Source organism: Salvelinus namaycush, chromosome 30, assembly GCF_016432855.1.
Source record: "Salvelinus namaycush isolate Seneca chromosome 30, SaNama_1.0, whole genome shotgun sequence".
Classification (NCBI taxonomy): domain Eukaryota; kingdom Metazoa; phylum Chordata; class Actinopteri; order Salmoniformes; family Salmonidae; genus Salvelinus; species Salvelinus namaycush.
Window position 1 is genome coordinate 13,095,474 of NC_052336.1, and position 22,811 is coordinate 13,118,284.

At 42.9% G+C, this 22,811-nt stretch overlaps 2 protein-coding genes across 5 annotated transcripts in view; one reads left to right on the forward strand and one right to left on the reverse strand.

Moving 5' to 3' along the window:
* Positions 1–12,826, forward strand: part of LOC120025192 (caprin-1-like) — a 28,235-nt gene extending 15,409 nt beyond the window's left edge. Inside the window, exons 7-19 of one of the 2 annotated variants that reach the window (XM_038969652.1) lie at positions 1,404–1,577; positions 5,024–5,076; positions 5,182–5,265; positions 5,400–5,552; positions 5,646–5,742; positions 7,817–7,869; positions 7,994–8,104; positions 8,314–8,442; positions 8,935–9,085; positions 9,222–9,410; positions 9,505–9,617; positions 9,782–9,842; positions 12,222–12,826. In XM_038969652.1, the coding sequence (XP_038825580.1) occupies positions 1,404–1,577; positions 5,024–5,076; positions 5,182–5,265; positions 5,400–5,552; positions 5,646–5,742; positions 7,817–7,869; positions 7,994–8,104; positions 8,314–8,442; positions 8,935–9,085; positions 9,222–9,410; positions 9,505–9,617; positions 9,782–9,842; positions 12,222–12,289 (1,436 nt within the window). In that variant the 3' untranslated portion in view covers positions 12,290–12,826. Of the gene's footprint in view, positions 1–1,403; positions 1,578–5,023; positions 5,077–5,181; positions 5,266–5,399; positions 5,553–5,645; positions 5,743–7,816; positions 7,870–7,993; positions 8,105–8,313; positions 8,443–8,934; positions 9,086–9,221; positions 9,411–9,504; positions 9,618–9,781; positions 10,371–12,221 lie in introns of those variants that run through there. The other variant, XM_038969653.1, reaches the window with a different exon arrangement.
* LOC120025194 (nucleobindin-2-like) lies at positions 12,496–22,685 on the reverse strand. Of its 3 annotated transcripts, none has more exons than XM_038969656.1 (13): positions 22,365–22,685; positions 18,211–18,351; positions 17,844–17,951; positions 17,596–17,728; positions 17,096–17,199; positions 16,800–16,985; positions 15,736–15,826; positions 15,591–15,649; positions 15,385–15,477; positions 15,161–15,250; positions 14,781–14,951; positions 14,566–14,626; positions 12,496–14,371 (listed from the first exon to the last, which is right to left on the reverse strand). In XM_038969656.1, exons 2-13 carry the CDS (start codon positions 18,349–18,351, stop codon positions 14,181–14,183), a joined length of 1,428 nt encoding a protein of 475 aa, XP_038825584.1. In that variant the 5' UTR covers positions 22,365–22,685; the 3' UTR covers positions 12,496–14,180. The 3 variants fall into 3 exon arrangements, with proteins under 3 accessions (XP_038825584.1, XP_038825583.1, XP_038825582.1); XM_038969655.1 differs by lacking the exon at positions 22,365–22,685 and adding an exon at positions 22,306–22,329 and having other exon boundaries at positions 12,496–14,368; XM_038969654.1 differs by lacking the exon at positions 22,365–22,685 and adding an exon at positions 22,306–22,329.
* Positions 22,686–22,811: the final 126 nt, after the last annotated feature.

Here is a 22,811-nt window from a genome sequence, read left to right on the forward strand (position 1 = left end):
TCCACATTGAACTCCAGATACAGACTGATCCAGTTTAATTTCCTCCATCAGCTCTATCACCCCATCTAGACTGCACAAGTTCAACCCTGATATCTCCTCCCTATGTTTTAGATGTGGCTCAGATGAAGGAACATTCCTCCATTCCACTTGGCAGTGTTCAAAACTACACGGTTTCTGGCAGGGGGTATGCGATACCATATCCTCAATTCATTGGGTTGCAGACCCGGAGGTCTGTCTACTGGGCAACTTTACTAACACCAATTTTAGGCAAAGCCATACTATAAAGCTAACAAATATTGCTAGCGATTGCCAAGAAATGTATCGCCTTGAAATGGAAATTGGATTCCCCCCTGCCAGTTGCAATGTGGCTATCAGAAGTTAATAGTTGTATCCCACTGGAGAAAATGACTTACCGCTTGAGGAATAAGTTAAATACATTTTACAGAATTTGGCAACCTTTTATTGAGTATATGGAGAATCTCCCCCCACATCACATTGAATGAATCTCTATATTATCCTTATATAATGTTTCACACGTAATGTATAATATGTAGCCTACAGCAGGTGACCATATGATCCAATGTCTCATTATAATTTTTTTATTGTATGTTGTGTATATATAATTATAATTTGTTTTATTTTTTCTTTCTTTGTTACGCTCATCTGTCATTGTCACTTTGTCCTATTGTTGTCATATCTTTTCACGTTTGTCTTGAATGTTGTTAATTGGAAAATGCAAAAAAAAAAATATATATATATATAAAAAAAAGGGATCACAAGGGTTGTCCGAAGCGGACTTCCTGGAGAAACCCTTGGTCTTGGGGATGGAATTTTCTACCTGTAGTTTGTGTCACTGACAACTACTTATTAGTTGATGCTGTGAAGTCAACCAAGTCTGTCACAGAGAAAAGACTCAGCATCAAGGAACTTATTCAAGCACAGAGAATCCAGCGGATTCTGTGGTCAACCACAAAGGAACAGCTTGCTGACTGTCTGACTAAAAAGGAGCATTCGGTCTTGTGCTCCTACAGGCTCTCAGTAATGGAAAGTGGCAGCTTGAGTAATACAAACTTGATTAATACTTGGACATTTAATTATGTTGTTGATGTTTTATTTGTCTTTAAAGAAAAGGGGGAGATTGTTAAGTTCATGTTTTATGTATCCCTATATTTCTGTTATTACGGGGCTATCACTCAGTCAAGAGTGCGCAGGAAGTCTAGTCGTTGATGGAGCTAGCCTTGAGTGTAATGGCTACCTTGTAGTGTGTTCATATAGTATAGTAAACTTTGTTAAACTGGAACCTTGTCGTTGTGTCATTTCGAGTTAACATAACGCACAAATATACCACAGTTTATCAAGACATTTCTAATACGTTCTGAATATGATCTGCCCCTTTCCTATAGACAAGGCACTGAAGGAGACCCTGGACAAGGTGCTGCTGAGTGGCTATTTTGACAGAGCACAAATGCATCAGAACGGTGTGTGTGAAGAAGAGGAGCAAGAAGAAGAAGAGGAGGAGGAGCAGCAGTCTGTTGTGCATGAGTCGTCTGGGAGCGGGGAGCAGCCTGCAGAACCAGGTAACCTCCATAACCAGAATCTGTGTGTAGACCGAGATCATCTTGACTGAATGGGATGCATGAGATTCGAGTAGGATTAGTTCAGCTTTAGGCTTTTGTCACTGGCTATTTGGAATAGAGGTCGACCGATTATGATTTTTCGATACCGATTATTGGAGGACAAAAAAAGCCGATACTGACTAATCGGCCGATTTATAAAAATATATATATACAGTATATCACAAGTGAGTACACCCCTCACATTTTTGTAAATATTTGAGTATATCTTTTCATGTGATAACACTGAAGAAATGACACTTTGCTACACTGTAAAGTAGTGAGTGTACAGCTTGTATAACAGTGTAAATTTGCTGTCCCCAAATTGGGCCCAATTAGCCATTTTCCCTCCCCGGTGTCATGTGACTTGTTAGTGTTACAAGGTCTCAGGTGTGAATGGGGAGCAGGTGTGTTAAATTTGGTGTCATTGCTCTCACACTCCCTCATACTGACTGGTCACTGGAAGTTCAACATGGCACCTCATGGCAAAGAACTATCTGAGGATCTGAAAAAAAGAATTGTTCCTCTACATAAAGATGGCCTGGGCTATAAGAAGATTGCCAAGACCCTGAAACTGAGCTGCAGCACGGTGGCCAAGACCATACAGCGGTTTAACTGGACAGGTTCCACTCAGAACAGGCCTCGCCATGGTCAACCAAAGAAGTTGAGTGCACGTGCTCAGCATCATATCCAGAGGTTGTCTTTGGGAAATAGACGTATGAGTGCTGCCAGAATTGCTGCAGAGGTTGAAGGGGTGGGGGGTCAGTCTGTCAGTGCTCAGACCATACGCCGTATACTGCATCAAATTGGTCTGCATGGCTGTCGTCCCAGAAGGAAGCCTCTTCTAAAGATGATGCACAAGAAAGCCCGCAAACAGTTTGCTGAAGACAAGCAGACTAAGGACATGGATTACTGGAACCATGTCCTGTGGTCTGATGAGATCAAGATAAACTTATTTGGTTCAGATGGTGTCAAGTGTGTGTGGCGGCAACCAGGTGAGGAGTACAAAGACAAGTGTGTCTTGCCTACAGTCAAGCATGGTGGTGGGAGTGTCATGGTCTAGGGCTGCATGAGTGCTGCTGGCACTGGGGAGCTACAGTTCATTGAGGGAACCATGAATGCCAACATGTACTGTGACATACTGAAGCAGAGCATGATCCCCTCCTTTCGGAGACTGGGCCGCAGGGCAGTATTCCAACATGATAACGACCCCAAACACACCTCCAAGACGACCACTGCCTTGCTAAAGAAGCTGATGGTAAAGGTGATGGACTGGCCAAACATGTCTCCAGACCTAAACCCTATTGAGCATCTGTGGGTCATCCTCAAACGGAAGGTGGAGATGTGCAAGGTCTCTAACATCCACCAGCTCCATGATGTCGTCATGGAGGAGTGGAAGAGGACTCCAGTGGCAACCTGTGAAGCTCTGGTGAACTCCATGCCCAAGAGGGTTAAGGCAGTGCTGGAAAATGATGGTGGCCACACAAAATATTGACACTTTGGGCCCAATTTGGACATTTTCACTTAGGGGTGTACTCATTTTTGTTGCCAGCGGTTTAGACATTAATGGCTGTGTGTCGAGTTATTTTGAGGGGACAGCAAATTTACACTGTTATACGAGCTGTACACTCACTACTTTACATTGTAGCAAAGTGTCATTTCTTCAGTGTTATCACATGAAAAGATATACTCAAATATTTACAAAAATGTGAGGGGTGTACTCACTTTTGTGATATACTGTATATATCATACACACATTTTTGTAATGACAATTGCAACAATACTGAATGAACACTTTTATTTTAACTTAATATAATACACACGTACACAGCTCTGAAGTGACAATGACACTGAAGAGTCTGCTTAGGAGACAAATACTCAACTGTTTGAATAAAAATAGAGTTTAAGTTACCTGTGATGAATGTTGAAAACAAAAACTGTCATTTCTATATGCAGGAAATCCTATTTTAATAATGGGCATGGTAAGAATTGACAACCAAAGTGCGAGTCATAATTCCCATGACACCTTCTAGCAAAATCTGAAAAGCGGTTCCTTCATTTATTCCATAGGATATTTTTAGATTCACTTAAAATAAGGTCTGTTTCGTGTAGGCTTACATCACCGTGCCAATTTTATAACTGTGTAGATATCCATAGGACAAGGTAACTCTGATCAATATTGGCTAAATATAAGCGAAGATACATTTTTTTTGTAGAGTGGATTTATGAAAATATGTTGACAAACGTTACCTTATCCTAGTGAGATTTACACGGGTATCAAAACGTCGAGGCGGTTTAAGCCTGCACGAAACACAGACCTTATTTGAAGTAGATCAAGACATTCTCTATGGAAGACATGAACGGTGAAGGAACCCCTTTCAAATTCAGCCGCAAGTTATTACAGGAATTATAACTCGTCGACTATTTCTCTCTAAACCATATACCTTTGACTAATCCGGAAACTATCACCTCGAAAACAAAACGTTTATTCCGTTCCGTATTTTATCTAATGGGAGGCATCCATGAGTCTAAATATTCCTGTTACATTGCACAACCTTCAATGTTGTCATAATTACGTAAAATTCTGGCAAATTAGTTCACAAAGAGCCAGGCGGCCCAAACTGTTGCATATAACCTGACTCTGCGTGCAATGAACGCAGGAGAAATGACACAATTTCACCTGGTTAATATTGCCTGCTAACCTGGATTTCTTTTAGCTAAATATGCAGGTTTAAAAATATACACTTGTGCATTGATGTTTATGGTTAAGTACACATTGGAGCAATGACAGTCATTGATTGTTTTTTATAAGATAAGTTTAATGCTAGCTAGCAACTTACCTTAGCTTACTGCATTCGCTAACAGGCAGGCTCCTCGTGGAGTGCAATGTAATCAGGTGTTAGAGCATTGGACTAGTTAACTGTAAGGTTGCAAGATTGGATCCCCCGAGCTGACGAGGTTAAAAATCTGTTCTTCTGCCTCGTTCCTAGGCCGTCATTGAAAATAAGAATGTGTTCTTAACTGACTTGCCTAGTTTAAATAAAGGTGTAAAAAAAAAAAACGGCGCCCAAAAATACCGATTTCCGATTGTTATGAAAACTTGAAATCGGCCCCGATTTAATCGGTCGACCTCTAATTTGGACGTATCAGGATTGGGCAAAGGCAATGCTTAAACTGCTTCGCCTTGAGTGCTTTGGCTGAGCGTTTCCTTTTGTGAGGGTGGAGACTTTATATTGCTGTAACGCTCAATTTCTAATATGTTTTAAGACGGACGTTAATCACGCAGCTGAATAAATTACGTGAGATTTTACTTCTGGGTTAGATTTTGATAACCTGAGGGGAACTCATGTTACGATTGGTCTGAGTGTAGACCTGGATGATTGGATATTAATCAGAGTATTTATTTACAGAAGGAACAGTTACGGAAGAATACACAAAGGCCATTGAAGTAGAAGCCTCAGAGGTGAGTTCAATCTCTACCCTGACTCTTAACTGCTGTAAAGTTCAGAATTCTCTGATTTACCTTACCTATTGGAATCTAATCAAGTGATCTTATGTTTTTGTGTAGTTTGTAAACAGACAGTTCATTCCAGAAACCACATACAGCAGCACTGGCAACGACCAAGTAGAGGAGTGGACAGCAGAGGTCCAGGTATGCTGCATGTCTACACCTCTCATATAATTTGTCATATCACAAAGTCACACACAGAATCTTTTAGGGTTCATTAAGTAACTCCATGGCCCAATGATGTCATCAGCTGGGTTTAAATCTGTCCGTGTCTTTAGGTGGTCAATGTCCTCCAGCACCAGTCTCCTCCCCAGATGACCCCCGAGCCCCACACTGTGAACCCAGTCTCCCACACGCCTGACCCCGTGGTCCGGAAGCAGGTTGTACAGGACCTCATGGCCCAGATGCAGGGGACCTATAACTTCATGCAGGTGATGATCCTTCCAACTGCCCCCCTATGGTCCTGCCTTATCGGATCCTGTTTGGTCTCTTGTTCATGCTGACCCATGTGCTTCCTCCCACAGGACTCCATGTTGGAGTTTGATGGTCATGCCCTGGACCCAGCCATCGTGTTGGCCCAGCCCATGAAGTCTGCACAGAGCGTGGACCTGCAGCAGATGGGTCAGTGTTAGTACATCACGTTCTGTTTTAACTCCCCTCAAACCAACACCACCACTCAAAGGCTGTAGTTCTCCTAGAGAAGTTCGCTTCTACACTCACCAACAATTTATTAGGTACACCCATCTAGTACCGGGTCGGATCCCCCTTTTAGAACAGCCTGAAATAATTTTGGTTGTGGATTCTACAAGGTGTCGGAGACATTCGTTGCTCCATTGGTATCAAGGGACCTAACATGTTCCAGGAAAACAGTCTCCACACCAGGTGGATGGGTCCATGGACTCATGCTACATACAGTTGAAGTCGGAAGTTTACATACACCTTAGCCAAATGCATTTAAACTCAGTTTTCACAATTCTTGACATTTAATCCTAGTAAACATGCCCTGTCTTAGGTCAGTTAGGATCACCACTTTGTTTTAAGAATGTGAAATGTCAGAATAATAGTAGTGATTTATTTCGGCTTTTTCTTTCATAACTTCTGACCCACTGGGAACGTGAACAAACATTCATTTGGTAGTATTGCCTTTAAATTGTTTAACTTGGGTCAAACGTTTCGGGTTGGGAATGTGTTCTTCGGCTTGCAAACCGTTTGGCAATGATGGTCATCATTGCCAAACAGTTCTATTTTTTGTTTCATCAGACTAGAGGACATTTCTCCAAAGTACAATCTTTGTCCCTATTGTACAGTTGCAAACTGTAGTCTGGCTTTTTTATGGTGGTTTTCTCCAGCATCTTCACAAGGTCCTTTGTTGTTCTGGGAGTGATTTGCACTTTTCGCACAAGTACGTTCATCTCTAGGACTCTCCTTCCTGAGCGGTATGACGGCTGCGTGGTCCCATGGTGTTTATACTTGCGTAATTATTGTTTGTACAGATGATCGTGGTGCCTTCAGGCGTTTGGAAATTGCTCCCAAGGATGAACCAGACTTGTGGAGGTCTACAATTATTTTCTTTGGTCTTGGCTGAGTTCTTTTGATTTTCCCATGATGTCAAGCAAAGAGGCACTGGGTTTGAAGGTAGGCCTTGAAATACATCCACAGGTACACCTCCAATTGACTCAAATTATGTCAATTAGCCTATCAGAAGCTTCCAAAGCCATGACATCATTTTCTGGAATTTTCCAAGCTGTTTAAAGGCACAGTTAACTTAGTGTATGTAAACGTCTGACCCACTGGAATTGTGATACAGTGAAATAATCTGTCTGTAAACAATTGTTGGAAAAATGACTTGTCATGCACAACATAGTTGTCCTAACCGACTTGCCAAAACTATAGTTTGTTCACAAGAAATGTGTGGAGTGGCTGAAAAACGAGTTTTTTGACTCCAACAAGTGTATGTAAACTTCCGAATTCAACTGTAAGCCAAATCCTGACGCTGCCATCAGTATGGTGCAACAAGAACCGGGATTTGTCGGACCAGGCGCTGTATTTCCACTCCTTAATTGTTCAGTGTGATTGCGTGCCCACTGGACCGCTTCATGTTTTTAGCCGATAGGAGTGGTCGTCTGCTGCAATAGCCCATCCGTGACAAGGACTGATGAGTTCATTCCGAGATGCCGTTCTGCACAACACTGTTACACTGCAACGTTATTTGTCTGTTTGTTCCGCCTGTTAGCTTGCATGATTCTTGCCATCCTCCTTTTGACCTCTCATCAAAGAGATGTTTTCGCCCACAGGACTGCTGACTGACTGGATGTTTTTTGTTTGTCGAATCATTCTCGGTAAACCCTAGACACTGTCGTGCGTGAAAAGACCAGGAGGTTGGCAATTTCTGAAATACTGGATCTGGCGCGCCTAGCATCGACGATCAAACCACGCTCAGACTCTTAGGTCACTTATTTTGCTCATTATAGAGTTCAATCGAACAGTATCTGGATGTCTTTCTGCTTTATATAGCAAGCCATGACCACGTGACTCATTGTCTGTAGGAGCGATTCATTTTCGTTAATGGGGTGGTGTACCTAATAAACTGTCCGGTGAGTAGTACTGCTTATATACTCTTGAGTTTTGTCTGTTCATTTTTAGTTGGTCTAAGAAGTTTGACCAACAAACCATTTTATATTTGTCTTGTGTACAGTTCATTCAGAATCCAGACTTTCTCAACCAAGCTCAGTTCCTGAATCTACACACGTAAGTAGCAATAATGATACGTGAACAAAATTCTGATGGTGATCCCTAAGACTCGATACCGGAGCAGACTTATTTAAAGGGCAAGGGTACCATGTGAACCTTCCCTTATTCGCCCCCTCCCCAGGTCCCCATGGTCTCTTCCACACCCGATGGCTACTCCTCCACAGCACCCCTCTACCAGCACCCCCACACAGCAGAGCCCCGGCCACAGACAGACGGCACCGACCACATCCAGGTAAACCCTCCCTCCCCAAGGTGCCCTCTGCTCCACCCTCTACCCCCCCTGGCTCTGTGGGTGGGTGGTGGAGCTTCTCTATGCTTGGCTGTTATTGGGCAGTGTGAGATGGTTAACACTCATCCTACCTGCTTGTCCTGAAGTGTCTGTGAAAACCATTGAAGTATGTGACATCTCTGTCTCCCCGCCCCGCCCCCTCCCTAAACCAGGCCTCGATGTCCCTGTCGTCTGAGCAGTCCCCCGCCCCGTCCTCCTTGCCCTCTGCCTTCCCGCCCGTCTCCACCCCCCACAGCGGCGGCATCAATGTCAACGCAGCACCATTCCAGTCCATGCAAGCGGTAGGCTTTGTTAATGGAGGACTTATAACTCACATCGCTTCACTTGAACAAAACCGTCATATTACCCACTTAACTCTAATCACTTACCACATGTTGATGGTACCACAAGTCTTAGGACAGGGAAAATAGAAGTAGTACAGTCACACAACAGTAATACCAGATTTACTTTGCAAGGATAATGAGAACTGATTGGGACATCAACTGAATTAATAAGTATAATTCCGGTGTTGGCCTACATTTCTCAAAATCAAGCTTCACCCCATACCCCCCCACCCCCCCCCCCCTCTCTGTCAGTGCAGAACACAATGCTCTTGTCTGCCCCCATGTCTACATAAAGATTTATAATCAACTCTAGGCTGATTTACTTTATTTAGCGAGCCTTGGACAGTATGTACAGTATGTTAGTGGTGATTTGCTGTTGTCTGCAAGTCCTGCGTGGGTATCTGACACCTCTAAATGAAAGCTTTTCTCTGGTTGTATTGTGTCCCTAAGGTGTTCAACCTGAACGCCCCCGTGCCCCCCACTAACGAAGCAGACAGTCTGAAGCAGAACCAGTTCCCCAGCGGCTACGGCCAGGGCTTCAGCAGCCAGGCGGAGCACTCCGTGGAGGAGCCTGACATCCAGCAGGACACTCTACTGTCCGGTGAGAGAGGGACTGGGGTGGCTGTTGGGGCTGAGGATGTGACTTAGACAAGTGGAGTCTGAGGACTAGTAGACCTTGGGTCTAAGGACATGATCAGAAAGGTCAAATATTGTTAATGACATACTGTTGTCCTCAGCTGTAGGAGGCTTCCACACCCAAGACCAAGTGGCGGCAGCGGGCCACCAGGTGCAGTCGTCCCAGGGGCCAGGCTTTGGGCGGCAAGGCCAGTCCTTCTATAACAGCAGGGGGGCTGTGCCTCGCGGAGGCCCCAGGAACCCTCGGGGCATGATCAATGGATACCGAGGATCTTCTAATGGCTTCAGAGGTATGAGATCCAGCTAATTTACTGTAAGGGACCTACTTTGATACAGGAGTGATTTTATTGTGGTGTTAACAGGATAAATGTTTGTCTTCCTCAGGAGGATATGATGGCTATCGCCCTCCCTTCTCGAACACTCCAAACAATGGTTATGGGCAACAGGCCCAGTTCAGCACGGCGCCCCGGGACTACCCAAACAGCACCTATCAGCGGGTAAGGAAGGACACAGCCAACCATTATGTCCTAGTGACTAGAAGACACTTGACCCTTGCATTAGGGTTGCATTAGTTCCAATAAAAGGGATTCTGAGTTGTTGTCCCAGATTCTGTCATGAAGGTGCTGTGTAAGTCTTTCTGAATGACCTGTTGTTTCTACAGGAGGGATATCAGCCAGGCTACAAGCGGGGAGCAGTCCAGGGACCTCGGGGTTGCTCTCGAGGTAATGCTCAAGCGATGCAATCCTAAAGCGCTTAAAGGATTCTCAACTTCCGCCACATTGAACATTCAGATATTATGAATGCGTTTGCCCCAGCTCACTTTATAAATCTTTTTTGTTTTGTTTCTCATCTATCTTCGTGTTTCTCCTGGCCTATTTATCAGAGTAAGCCTGCTTTGGTATGTCTAAGATACTTTTGTTTTAACACATGTAAAACTGAAATCCACAGCATTTAGATTTATCAGCAAGTCTGTGTTCAAAACAACAAATAGATATTCCTGTAAACTTGAGAGATTTCATTAATTTATTTTTTGTACAAAATAAATGCAAAAAAAACCTGCAACTGTCAGTCTAAGCCATGAGAATCTTTTATATTTTCTGTCACTGCCCAGCCCTGTCAACCACTTTTCCCCTCTGCTTTTGGTTCTCATAGCATTACTTGTTTGTTTTTTTCCGTCTCTCACCATCTCTTTGTAAGCCGATGTTACTCTTTGGGAGACTGTTTCAATAAAGATGTGTTGTATAACCTGCTGTCTGCTGCTAGTTTCTTTTTGTTGGTCCCTGATCCCTCCTGCTCTGGCGCTACCACAGCCTTATCTACCTCTGCTGACATCTCTTGGGGTTAAGAGTGGGTTGGAGGATTTTGGTTATGCTTTGCTGAAAGGACTTCACTCTGCTTCTGTCTCCCTCACCTGCTGTGCCCTGCCTTGTGTATTTTGTCATAGGAGCATACATATATTGTCGGCTATTAACTTGCTTAAACATTCATGAAACATGTCATTGAGTTTCAAAGTAAACCTGTGGTGTTATTTGTAAATCCTAAGGCAACAGATGTAACCCCCCCCCCCCCTTGGTTCCATCTGGCAAAATACATACTATTATTCTGTATGACCTGGATAAAAGCTTTCATAGCTCTTAAATTTGCAGGGAATAATGCCACTGTATAACTGAATTGACATGAAGGCAGCTATTACCTTTTCTTGTTTTCAGGATTCCATTTTGTGATGGGTGTATTAGCTTGCTCGTAACGGTCCATTTTGTAATGGGTGTATTAGCTTGCTCGTAACGGTCCATTTTGTAATGGGTGTATTAGCGTGCTCGTAACGGTCCATTTTGTAATGGGTGTATTAGCGTGCTCGTAACGGTCCATTTTGTAATGGGTGTATTAGCTTGCTCGTAACGGTCCATTTTGTAATGGGTGTATTAGCTTGCTCGTAACGGTCCATTTTGTAATGGGTGTATTAGCTTGCTCGTAACGGTCCATTTTGTAATGGGTGTATTAGCTTGCTCGTAACGGTCCATTTTGTAATGGGTGTATTAGCTTGCTCGTAACGGTCCATTTTGTAATGGGTGTATTAGCTTGCTCGTAACGGTCCATTTTGTAATGGGTGTATTAGCTTGCTCGTAACGGTCCATTTTGTAATGGGTGTATTAGCTTGCTCGTAACGGTCCATTTTGTAATGGGTGTATTAGCTTGCTCGTAACGGTCCATTTTGTAATGGGTGTATTAGCGTGCTCGTAACGGTCCATTTTGTAATGGGTGTATTAGCTTGCTCGTAACGGTCCATTTTGTAATGGGTGTATTAGCTTGCTCGTAACGGTCCATTTTGTAATGGGTGTATTAGCTTGCTCGTAACGGTCCATTTTGTAATGGGTGTATTAGCTTGCTCGTAACGGTCCATTTTGTAATGGGTGTATTAGCTTGCTCGTAACGGTCCATTTTGTAATGGGTGTATTAGCTTGCTCGTAACGGTCCATTTTGTAATGGGTGTATTAGCTTGCTCGTAACGGTCCATTTTGTAATGGGTGTATTAGCTTGCTCGTAACGGTCCATTTTGTAATGGGTGTATTAGCTTGCTCGTAACGGTCCATTTTGTAATGGGTGTATTAGCTTGCTCGTAACGGTCCATTTTGTAATGGGTGTATTAGCTTGCTCGTAACGGTCCATTTTGTAATGGGTGTATTAGCTTGCTCGTAACGGTCCATTTTGTAATGGGTGTATTAGCTTGCTCGTAACGGTCCATTTTGTAATGGGTGTATTAGCTTGCTCGTAACGGTCCATTTTGTAATGGGTGTATTAGCTTGCTCGTAACGGTCCATTTTGTAATGGGTGTATTAGCTTGCTCGTAACGGTCCATTTTGTAATGGGTGTATTAGCTTGCTCGTAACGGTCCATTTTGTAATGGGTGTATTAGCTTGCTCGTAACGGTCCATTTTTGTCTCCCTATTAGAGTTGATCTCTCTTCCTTGGCAGGTGCACACTAATTTATAGAATGTGGATGAGGGTTTTTAATTGTACTCCATGCCCAGACTTAACCCAGAATAAGGGTGACAGGCTGGCCTCAGCTGACTGATTATTTTCTGTCTGCTTCGCGGTTACAGGCAGGGGGGGACTGTTCAAGCCCAGCCGAGGGATGGTGACCCAAATGGTTGGACATCAAGCCAATTAGTCTTGGATACCAACAACTCTCTTCTACCCTCCACCTAGGGCAACCTTAAACATCACCTCTACACTCCTGGACCATCCTTCCCCTGATCTGACTATTCCCCTCCATATCAACCTCGGTTGATTTGGTGAAGCCATACGTACCACCCTTAGCTCTCCTACAATCATATGCTATTGCATAGCCTTAAACTGATCAAGCTGGAACGTGTGTGCCTTTGCTGTTGGACTGTTTATTGGTCTTTGCTTAATAGGTAATCATTTACAAAAAGTGGCTGGGGCTAGTGACAGGCTTTGGAAACATGACACGAAAGACCAAACAATATGTTGACTGCGGTCATACCACAAATGTTTTGTCTCAATGTGAAGATTGTTTATACTGTACATTGTATTGCCATGGCATGTTGGGAGTGAAGTCTAAGCAGGTTGTAGGTCTGACTGAATGACTCAAAATGAAGATTTCTTGTGCGTACATTTTGCTCTGGCCATATGGTAGCTGATAGAGTGATGCACTGAATAAATGCACTGTTCTGTAAATTTGCATTTGTCACTTCATATCTACTCTGTCCAAAAACATAATTGGTTGGAACTGATGTCAACACTAGGTGTGTAGAATGTAAGGATTGTGTCAACTTCACATGTAAGAGTTTCACTGAGTCGTGAACACTAGCTATAAAGAAAATCACTATATTGTCTACAGCAATATTGATGTTTTCCTGTGCAATTGGTCATCTGAAAATTAAACTACTCTTTTCTACAAACAAGAATTAGGCACACCTCTGTATGGTGCAAGATAAAAGAGCATTTGCCCTAGCCAGCAGAATTTGGTAAAACAAAAAGGCCCAATTTAAGACAGACTCGGGGGGGTGATTTGCTGAGTGCAAAAGGTAGACCTCATTTCATGGTAAAGGCCTGTTCAGTATCAATACATGTACTGGCCTTGGCCAAGACACCTGCAGGTCATTAGGAACAGTAGCCTCATTCAAGCACAAACTTGAAAACAAGATGTGATTACCAATAATCTACAGAAATAACCAGATCATCAACTGACTCTTACATTTGCACATCAATTAAGATAATCCAAAGAGCTGGCTATAGTATAAGTACCAAAAAATAAGACTGAAATCCACTCAGGTTTCCCATGATTAGTGCCCATAATAGCCAACATTAGCATATATTGCTGTTATCAGACTTGTGGAAATGAAATAAAGTGGTGGCCAAGCTAATGCCATGTAATACACAAGAATGAACCCATACAAAAAAGAACATATTTTATATTATATTCTGTTCCATGAGACAGTTGTCTTTACTGTTCATAATGCTCCCAATGCCATTTTCAGTGCCTTTTGAAATGGAGCTTTTTCAGGAATCCGTACATTTCACAACATTATCATTATTCAGCTGGATTAACCTGACAATTATTAGGCCTAATTGTCATGACATTACACAGCACCAATTAAAAACAATGTTCCAAAATATATAGACATTGACACTACCAAAACCATTCCACCAAAGCTCTGCATTTTAAGTAATGATCAATTATGACCAATCCATACATCACATACCGCATATGCACTCTATAACACAAATTCCCTGACTGCAAACGTACAAAACATTTCTAGGCCGTGGAGGCTCAAATTGAAATCCACAAGTGGGCAGAGATACTGTAAACGCCTCCTGTGTTCTTCAGCTGGTTTTCAGTTAACTCTTTCAGGATAACGGGGTACACATGCCCATATGGAGGGACCTCTGCACACTGGACTGGAGGTATATAAGTACTGTAAAGGTCTGTGGGTGGGGGGCCATGGAGCCAGAGGTGTTGTCTATAGAGTTTTATCTGGCAGCTGGGGTTGAGTGGGCTGGTTCTGATGGGGGCCTTATGGTAAGTAATGTTGGCCCTATGGCACTGCCTGATGGCCTGGGGGCAGATCTTGGAGTCGTGGTTGGGACAAATCCTGGGTGTTGTGGGGTATTTGGTTCTGGAGGTGGTTGTCTTGCTTCATACCCGGGTGGTTTTGGGACATATCTTGATGGCCCAGGGGCAAAGGATGGTACTCTCCTTGTGGCTCTGGGATAGCATTCCCTTCTACTGAAAAAGAGAGTAGTTTTGAGTACAGTTCATTTTTACCCCTTTTTCGTGATATCCAATTGGTAGTTACAGTCTTGTCCCATCGCTGAATTTTTCACATCTTGAGATCCATTTTCCATAGTCACCTCTACATTCTGAAAAATACACAGCACACCAGTAAAGAGAAAATGGAATTGGGGTAAACTATCACTTACCATGAACCTCTGGAGGGGGCTCAACTTTCTGGGTTTTCAACCGTTCCATGTGTTCTACTGCCTGAAACACCACAGACAAACAGAGATAAGCAGATGGATGGTTGTAGGTAAGTATGTCAGCTCATGTCAAAAATAACAATACCACACAAAAGAAGTGCGTTACAGTAATAGAGAACCTATTGGTTGTGTCTGTTCTACCACTGCCCACTCTGTACCTGCTGAAGCTCTACTTTCTGTGAGTTGAGCTGTTCCTGCTGCCTCTCCAACTCATCCCTCTGTTTCTGGAGGTCTGATGCTTTCTGGTTGAGGTCCTCTTCCTGCTGGGTCAGGTGCTCCTCAAACTCCCTCATCTCCTCGTCCGTGTAGGCCTGGTTCTGCTCTAGGGTCTAACAAAGGAGGACGGGTCAGTTCATACCCTTCTACCTCTCCTTATTGATATGAAAAGCAACATAATTACAGTGTGGTTGAATGTAGGAGTGTTTAGAGATATGGTATGGTTTTTGTTACTCTTGCCGTTTCAGAATAATGAGTTATAATGTTGAAATATTAAAAGTAGGCCAGTATGAAAGAGTTAAAATAGATATAGCTACCACACCTCCCAACTATCTGGTTCCAGGAATTCCTTTTTCTTTGTGGCAATCAGGAACTCTTCTAAGGAGACCAGTCTGTCTTTGTTGGTGTCCACCTGTGAACAGTGAGAGATCAGTCACCATGTGAACTATTTATTTCATTAAATCAACGAAACCAATCTCTAACTTTCAGGGATAGCAATCCATGGGAATATAGTATGCAAGGTTCACGGCCGGGACAACAGTATACCTCGTTCATGACGTGCTCTCTCATACGCAGGCGCTCCTCCTCCATCTCCACCATATCGTCCTCTTCATTGGTAGGATCATAGATCTTCTCCAGCTGAGCCCACAGAAAATACCATATCCATACCATAATACCAATACCATATCTATACATGCACACGTTTCATTATCATTTCAGGTGAGACATTAAAAAAGAGGACAAATCTTTACCTCCTTCGTAAACAATGCCTCCAATTCCTGCTCATCAAAGAAGCCATCTCCATTGGAATCTGAAAATTCAAAACGCAAGAATGTTGAGGAACTCCGAGATGGATGTCCCTGCCACAGCCTTTGATGTCTATTGATGAGGACTTACCATGCAGCTTGAAAAAGGTCTTGGGGTCAAAATCTTCAGGGTCAAGACCATCTGCTTCCTCCCACACCTCTTTGAACTGATTCTGGCTGCCCTGCACAGCAAAAAATGTTAGTCCCCTGTTAGAAATAAATCTCTCACTTGAGCTAAATCATCCCCTAAGTATGGGGAAGGTCTAGAGCAGAAATGGGCAACTGGCGTCCCCCTTTTGTAGGCCCGCAGATCAATTTCCAAAAACAAATAAATATATACAGTATAAGCATACTGAGTGTACAAAACATTAGGAACACCTTCCTAATATGAGTTCCACCCCCTTTTGCCCTTAGAACAGCCTCAATTTGTCAGGGCATGGACTACAAGATGTCAAAAGCGTTCCACAGGGATGCTGGCCCATGTTAACTCCAATGCTTCCCACACTTGTGTCAAGTTGGCTGAATGTCCTTTGGATGGTGGACCATTTTTGATACACACAGGAAACTGTTGAGCGTGAAAAACCCAGCATCGTTGCAGTTCTTGACACACTCGAACCGGTGCGCCTGGCATCTACTACCATACCTCGTTCAAAAGGCACTGAAATCTTTTTTCTTGCCAATTCACCTTCTGAATGGCACACATTGGCTCAAGGCTTAAAAATAATTATTTAACCCGTCTCCTCCCCTTCATCTACACTGAAGTGGATTTAACAAGTAACATCAATAAGGGATCATAGGTTTCACCTGGTCAGTGTATGTCATGGAAAGAGCAGGTGTCATTAATGTTTTATACAGTCAGTTGTTTAAGAACTCATTTGGGATCTCAACTTACTGCTGGGAGTTAGAATTGTAGAATACACAAGATCCCATTTTGAAATGTGGTTGTGAATCAGCAGTTTCTCTCTTATGTCAGGTAAACATTTTTAGATACAGACCCTCGAGCCACTGTGGCCCCTCATGATGAGTTCAGATTTTTTGTGGCCCCCACCACCCCCCCATCCATGGTCTAGAGACTGGCTAGACCATATGTGAGCACAAACAAATTGAGCTCTGAAACACACAGATAACATAGCATCCAAGTGCAGTTGGACTTACTGGATGGTTGACTTTGGGATGGTCTGCATGTTTCTTCTTCATCTCCTCGTAATGTTCTTCCTCCTTCTTCCTCCCTTCATCGTCTAGAGTCTTGAGGTGTTCCCTTCGCTCATGGTCTTTCGTCATCTCGTACTTCTTGAACTCCTCATGGCGCTCCTTGTCATAGTTCTCCAGATCGTTTGTGGCCTTGTGGTCAAATGACGGATGAGAGTTAAAATGTCTTGAAGGAGAAGAGGTCTACAGGTACTTTATTAAGCTACTGTATGTATGTACCATGCATTCTACATTATACTTACTGATTTGATGAGTCTGTCCAGATCCTCCACTTCAAAGGTGTGAGGATTCATGTGGTTCAGGTACTCAAACTGTTTCAGCAGAGCTTGGTGGTCTACTGCCATATCTGTGAGTGAGGTTTAACAGTCATAACACAATATGACATGTGATGACCTGACATTGGCACTGTAATAGTTATCCAGTGCGGCAGGGTGTGTTGGTCAAAGCTCACCCTGTGTGCATCTATACTAGCCTGTAATCCTGCCAATTAGTGGTTTAAGTGAGACGTTACTGTTGTCTGTAATACTCTGCTATTACTATTGTGATTCGAAACAGAGATTTTCAAAAGCATGTTTCACAAGTAAGTAGGTGACTCAACACTGACGCTACAGTAACCACATCCTCCTGAGACCTTTGCCTCAAAAATGTACTTCTTGGTCATTTGTCCACACGCCCTAGTGTTTCTAGATGTTAACAGTATAGCACTTAAGGCATATTAATGGTCTTTCACTGGGCAGCATACCGTTCCCTCCTTCGATGTCTTGCTTGGCTTTGATCAGTGTCCGTAGCCGGCTAACCTCCTGCCTTTTTAGCTCGTCCAGTTGTGTCCTTACATGGTGGCTGACAAAGTCCAGCTCTTTGGCCAGCTTCCCCATCTGTAGGAAACGTGATGTAATGATTATCATACTGCTGCTGTTTTGCATTTTTCATGACTAATGACTCAAGGAGAGTAAGAACGACAAGAATGAGCAGGACACACTGTTAGAATACCTTGATATCCTCCATATCTGTGTTATGGAGCTTCTCTCTGAAATGCTGGTCTTTTTCGAGAAAATCAATGACTTCCCTGAGATAACGGTCATAGTGGAGTCCAGTGTCCTGTTACATGAAATAAAGTAGTAAGTTGTAGTAGTATGCATAACATGCATACTAGCTCATGCATCATTCAGTAGACCTCCAGTTCAGTCTGTATACGTTACAATTCAATAAATTATGTTAGAGAATATAGCTGGTATAACTGGTCTGAGCTTGTACTGGTAGCACAAATGACTGCTTTTTTCATGGTTGTTAGGGCTGCTCTGCCTGCCATGTTTCTCCATTGTGCTTGCTTGGTATGTGATCCTTCACCAACTCTTACCACACTTGGTGGTGGCTCTGAGGCTTTGTCCTCCGGCTGGTTCACCTTGGTCTTGTCCAGACTAATGGGCACTGCCTCCAGACAGAGCAGATGTACCAGAAGCACAAGGCAGCTGGTGTGGAATACCTGGCTCCAAGACATCTGGAGACACAAGACGCACTTAGACACAACAAGCAATACTTCAACCAGAGATGATAGAAAACATCAGTCTCTGCCCCAAATAAAGTGGCTGTGCCCCAACCATAGAGAAAGACAGAGTACTCTTCTTTGTATCTGTCCCATTGTGTCCTCTGAACACACGGGCTTGTCCATTTTGAAGTAGTCTATTTTCTTCTACTACTACTTCTATGAGTTGGTAAACAAACTGAAAGGGTGCATACTGCCACCTGGAGTACAGTTCCGGTCTGCTTACTAGTTTATTTAGCAGACAAGATTTGCTTATAACTCCATGGCATTATTTTATAGTACGAAGAATACAATTGAACAAAGCTGAATGCGCACATGTGACTATTCTGGGTTGAGCGGTTAACAAAGAAATAGCTACTGCTATATGCTTAATTTAGAGTTACTAATGTAACTTTAGTTGTTCTACAAACGTTGGGCTATATGTTTTGATTTTTAATACATGATGCGACTAATGATGATTTGAAAGAAGTCGCTTGAAAGGCATGAGCTCTGCTTTGTTTTTTTGCACAGGCTTTACACACTACATCAGTCACTCATTCACAATTTGACAAGTACTTGACAAAACCTAGAATGTTACGGCGGCATCCCCTTTGCGGCCAGTGGCCGTTGTGCCCTATTACGTTGTGCGCTCCGAATCACCCCTCACTCACATGGCTCTCCATCATGTGATCGGGTCTTTCTCACAGGCTACAAGTGAAGACAGACACATCAGGGATGCAATGGCACGCGTCCTTATCCAATTCCGAGGTGCATATTGAAGATATTGGAAGAACTGTCCACATTTACTTTTCGTCAGCCAACAAGATGAGTAGGCTTAAAGAACAGCTAAAGTACTAGCCTATATCAATCTACTATCCCCCATCGTACAAAAGTCGACCTATTCTACTCTTTGCAAGAAATAAAAATTCCAAACATAGTCTGGGACAGTTGTGGGATGCGATAGATCCCAAATTAATACAACCACTAGCAGATCAGAACATTTAGCTTAAAAATGGTGATAAACTATGAGGCTATTTGTTCACATTATAAGCGCAGCAATGTGCACATGGGTAGTAGCCTATAACGCAAATGTTCCATTTACAGAAAACACCATTATCAAGTGACCGCAAATGCAATTGTGCATGTAGTGCTTTTATTATAAAGGTGCATTTTTATGGTGAAAATTATCCTCCCCAAACTTGAAACTCACATGCTACTTATGTATGCCAGTTAGGCTCTACACCCCTTGTAAAGCGGATTGTGTTTAATTTTAAGAATTTTTTGGGACACTTTAGTTGTGATACAAACCTTATCAAAACATATAGGCCTATGGGCTAGGCTACATGAGGTGTGCAACTATGATTCGAAAAAGGCATTGTTTCCTATGCTGGGCATCATTCACAAGTGATAATATATAATTCACAAGTGATAGGCTAATATTGTCACACAGCAGACTATCCTTGATTTAATATTGTCTTTACATATACTAAATAATATATATGTGTGAAATTTGTTTTGATTTAGAATGGACCATTATCATGCACCTGTATCAAAACAAAGCCAAGACAACGCAGGAGTGGCTTGGAGACAAGTCTCTGAATGTCCTTGAGTGGCCCAGCCAGAGCCCGGGACTGAACCTGATCGAACATCTCTGGAGAGACCTGAAAATAGCTGTGCAGCGACACTCTCCATCCAACCTGACAGAGTTTGAGAGGATCTGCAGAGAAGAATTGGAGGAACTCCCCAAATATAGGTGTGCCAAGCGTGTAGCGTCATACCCAAGAAGACTTGAGACTGTAATCGCTTCCAAAGGTGCTTCAACAAAGTACTGAGTAAAGGGTATGATTACTTATGTAAATGTGATATTTCAGTTTTTTTTTTTTTCAATAATTTGCAAAAACCTGTTTTTGCTTCGTCATTATGGGGTATTGTGTGTCGATTGAGGGGGGGGGGGAAGCTATTTAATCAATTTTAGAATAAGGCTGTAACGTAACAAAGTGTGGAAAAGGTGAAGGGGAATGAATACTTTCCGAATGCACTGTATTTATACTGTAGCTAAGAAAGTAATACTAAGTGTATGATGTGTAGTAAGCTGTTAGTAGCCCATGTGCCTCTCACTAATAATTTGGTCCCTTTCCCCCTCATAACTTAGCCTACTGTTATGACTTGGTGGTGCACATGTAGCGTATTGCCTGTTTTAGAGAAATGCAATCATCAAATCATACTGCTTATATGCCCATTTTATTTATCCTACGGTTCTGACTTGGTGTACAGGGAGAATACGGTAAGAACGGCCCATGTTCTGAATTCGGTCGCTGTACATTTAAAAAAAAGTGCTGAACAAATAGTTATATTGACTACGTCCGTCCTAGCTCGCTAATTAATGTCTTAATCAAAATTACGGATTGCCTCTTATCCGCTCTTCGTTCCCTTATAGTTTGTACATCTCAATTGTCAGTAGAAACCACATTTGTGTAAGCAAGTCAGCTATATCAGCTATGTTTTTTTAAAGGCAGTAAATGAGGCTGAATGAACTGTTTCACTGCCAGACAAGGCTCCACTGATAGCCAGGTGTAGCAGCGGGAAGGATTCACTCCATGGTGCTGAAAAGAAACTCTGCTGTTGGGACAGCTTTATGTAGGCCCTAACAGTTAGTGGGCACTGTTTGTCACCGTTATAGTGCAATTACTATATTGTTTAGTGTTGTTGTAGTGGCTTTCCTGGCATACATCCCAAAAATGTTGAGTGAGTTTGCCCCACCAAGATTTAGATGCTAAAATCGCCACTGCTATTTCACCACCCCATTAACTATTTTGCAGTAAAATCTCTGCAGCTGCCACCTACACTCATACTTTAGACCCTATCTGTTCCTGCACCATGCCAAGGACCTGGGAGGACGGGACACTGCCCCTCAACACACCCTGTAACTCTTCTGAAGTCAAATCTCCTAAACCTAAATACTTCTCTGCAGCTGCCACAACATCTACTTTCTGTGATTTACATTCAATTTCTGCAGTACAGTTGATAACCATTGCTATGTACGCTAAGAAGCCAACCTTACTAAAGCAATACTCACTCCTTGCCCTATCCTTCTGTGGCACAAATCTACTACTCACTGGGACCCTCTCAGGATCCCTCAACCATCCAGCACTACACTGACCACTTCAACCTGCCTCTTTCGCACAGGACACTTCCGGTCCCCAGCAACATGAGCACACCTACAGTTGACACAACTTTATCCACCGAAACTACACAGTCCTCTGTCCCATGCCCTCCTGCACACTTCCCACATCTTGGAATCTCCCTCCTACACACTGCTACAACATGACCATAAACCTTGAACCTAAAACAGTTCAGTGGATTCTGCACAAAAGTTCTAACAGGACAAGTGATATATCGTAACATGACTTTGTCTTGTATAGGCTCTGACTCAAAATGACATGTTTCACCACGCTCCCCACCGGGTCGTCTGCTCTAGTTACCTCCATGGCCCCAACCCCATATGTTTCCTGTCCATTGCCGACGTGTCTCTCTGCCATCGATAGCTAACTAGCTACCTGCTAGCAGCTAACTAGCTACGCTATTAATAACATGTTAGCTAGGACGTGATACTTGTCATCTAACTAACTAGCGTGCTACAATTTAAATCATCAGCGGTTCAATAACTAGTCGTCTAGCTAACATTACACTTTACAGGCACACTCACTGCGGCCAATACAATAGCGTAGCTAGTAGTGATGATGCTGGCTGGCTAGCTAGCTAACAGTTAGCTGGTAGATGGCAAGCTAATCTAATGACAGCTAGCTTGAAGCTAATTATGAGGTTTTCATTTCCACCCAAGCTAGTTACTTAGCTAAATAACAGTGATGGGGGGTCTTGTGTTGACCACATCGAGAAGTTGCGGTATATGTCTTATTGGAGTCTGGTTACCTGTCTCATTAACAAAATAACAATAGCTTCAAAACAATTCATGCCACAGCGGGACTTACTTTTTGATCGGAATCCCCGTCAAACGGTCGTTACTACAGTCACAAAGTCGTAAACCCCGCCTATTTCTAAAATGTCTCTTCTTAAAATTTGATTTTAAACCTAACTTTAACCACAGGGCTAACCGTACGCCTAACCTTACATTAACACCAATTATGTTTTCATTAATTTTTACGATATAGACAATTTTGACTTTGTGGCTGTGCTATCTAGTGGAAACCCCGTCAAGCTAATTTAGCTAGCTAACTAGTCTCTTCCCGAGCTGATCATTTGTCCTCTCGTTCCTTCCTTGATGCCAGCAGGCGTTTGTTTACAGTGTCAGATAGCAAGGGAACGAAATCCTACATTGATAACATGGCATGTATGCTAAATTGGGTAGTTGCCATTGGATAAAATCTTCACTTCCTACTTTCTGAAGACGCGCATAGTTATTCTATTAGGCCGCACAC

Bases quoted from the DNA above. Each gene is read 5' to 3' on its own strand.
- LOC120025194 (XM_038969654.1), bottom strand. The intron at 17,729-17,843 runs GTATTCTAACAG...CGTTTCCTACAG, and splicing joins CAGATATGGAGGATATCAAG to ATGGGGAAGCTGGCCAAAGA. The intron at 16,986-17,095 runs GTAAGTATAATG...TTTGACCACAAG, and splicing joins TGGACAGACTCATCAAATCA to GCCACAAACGATCTGGAGAA.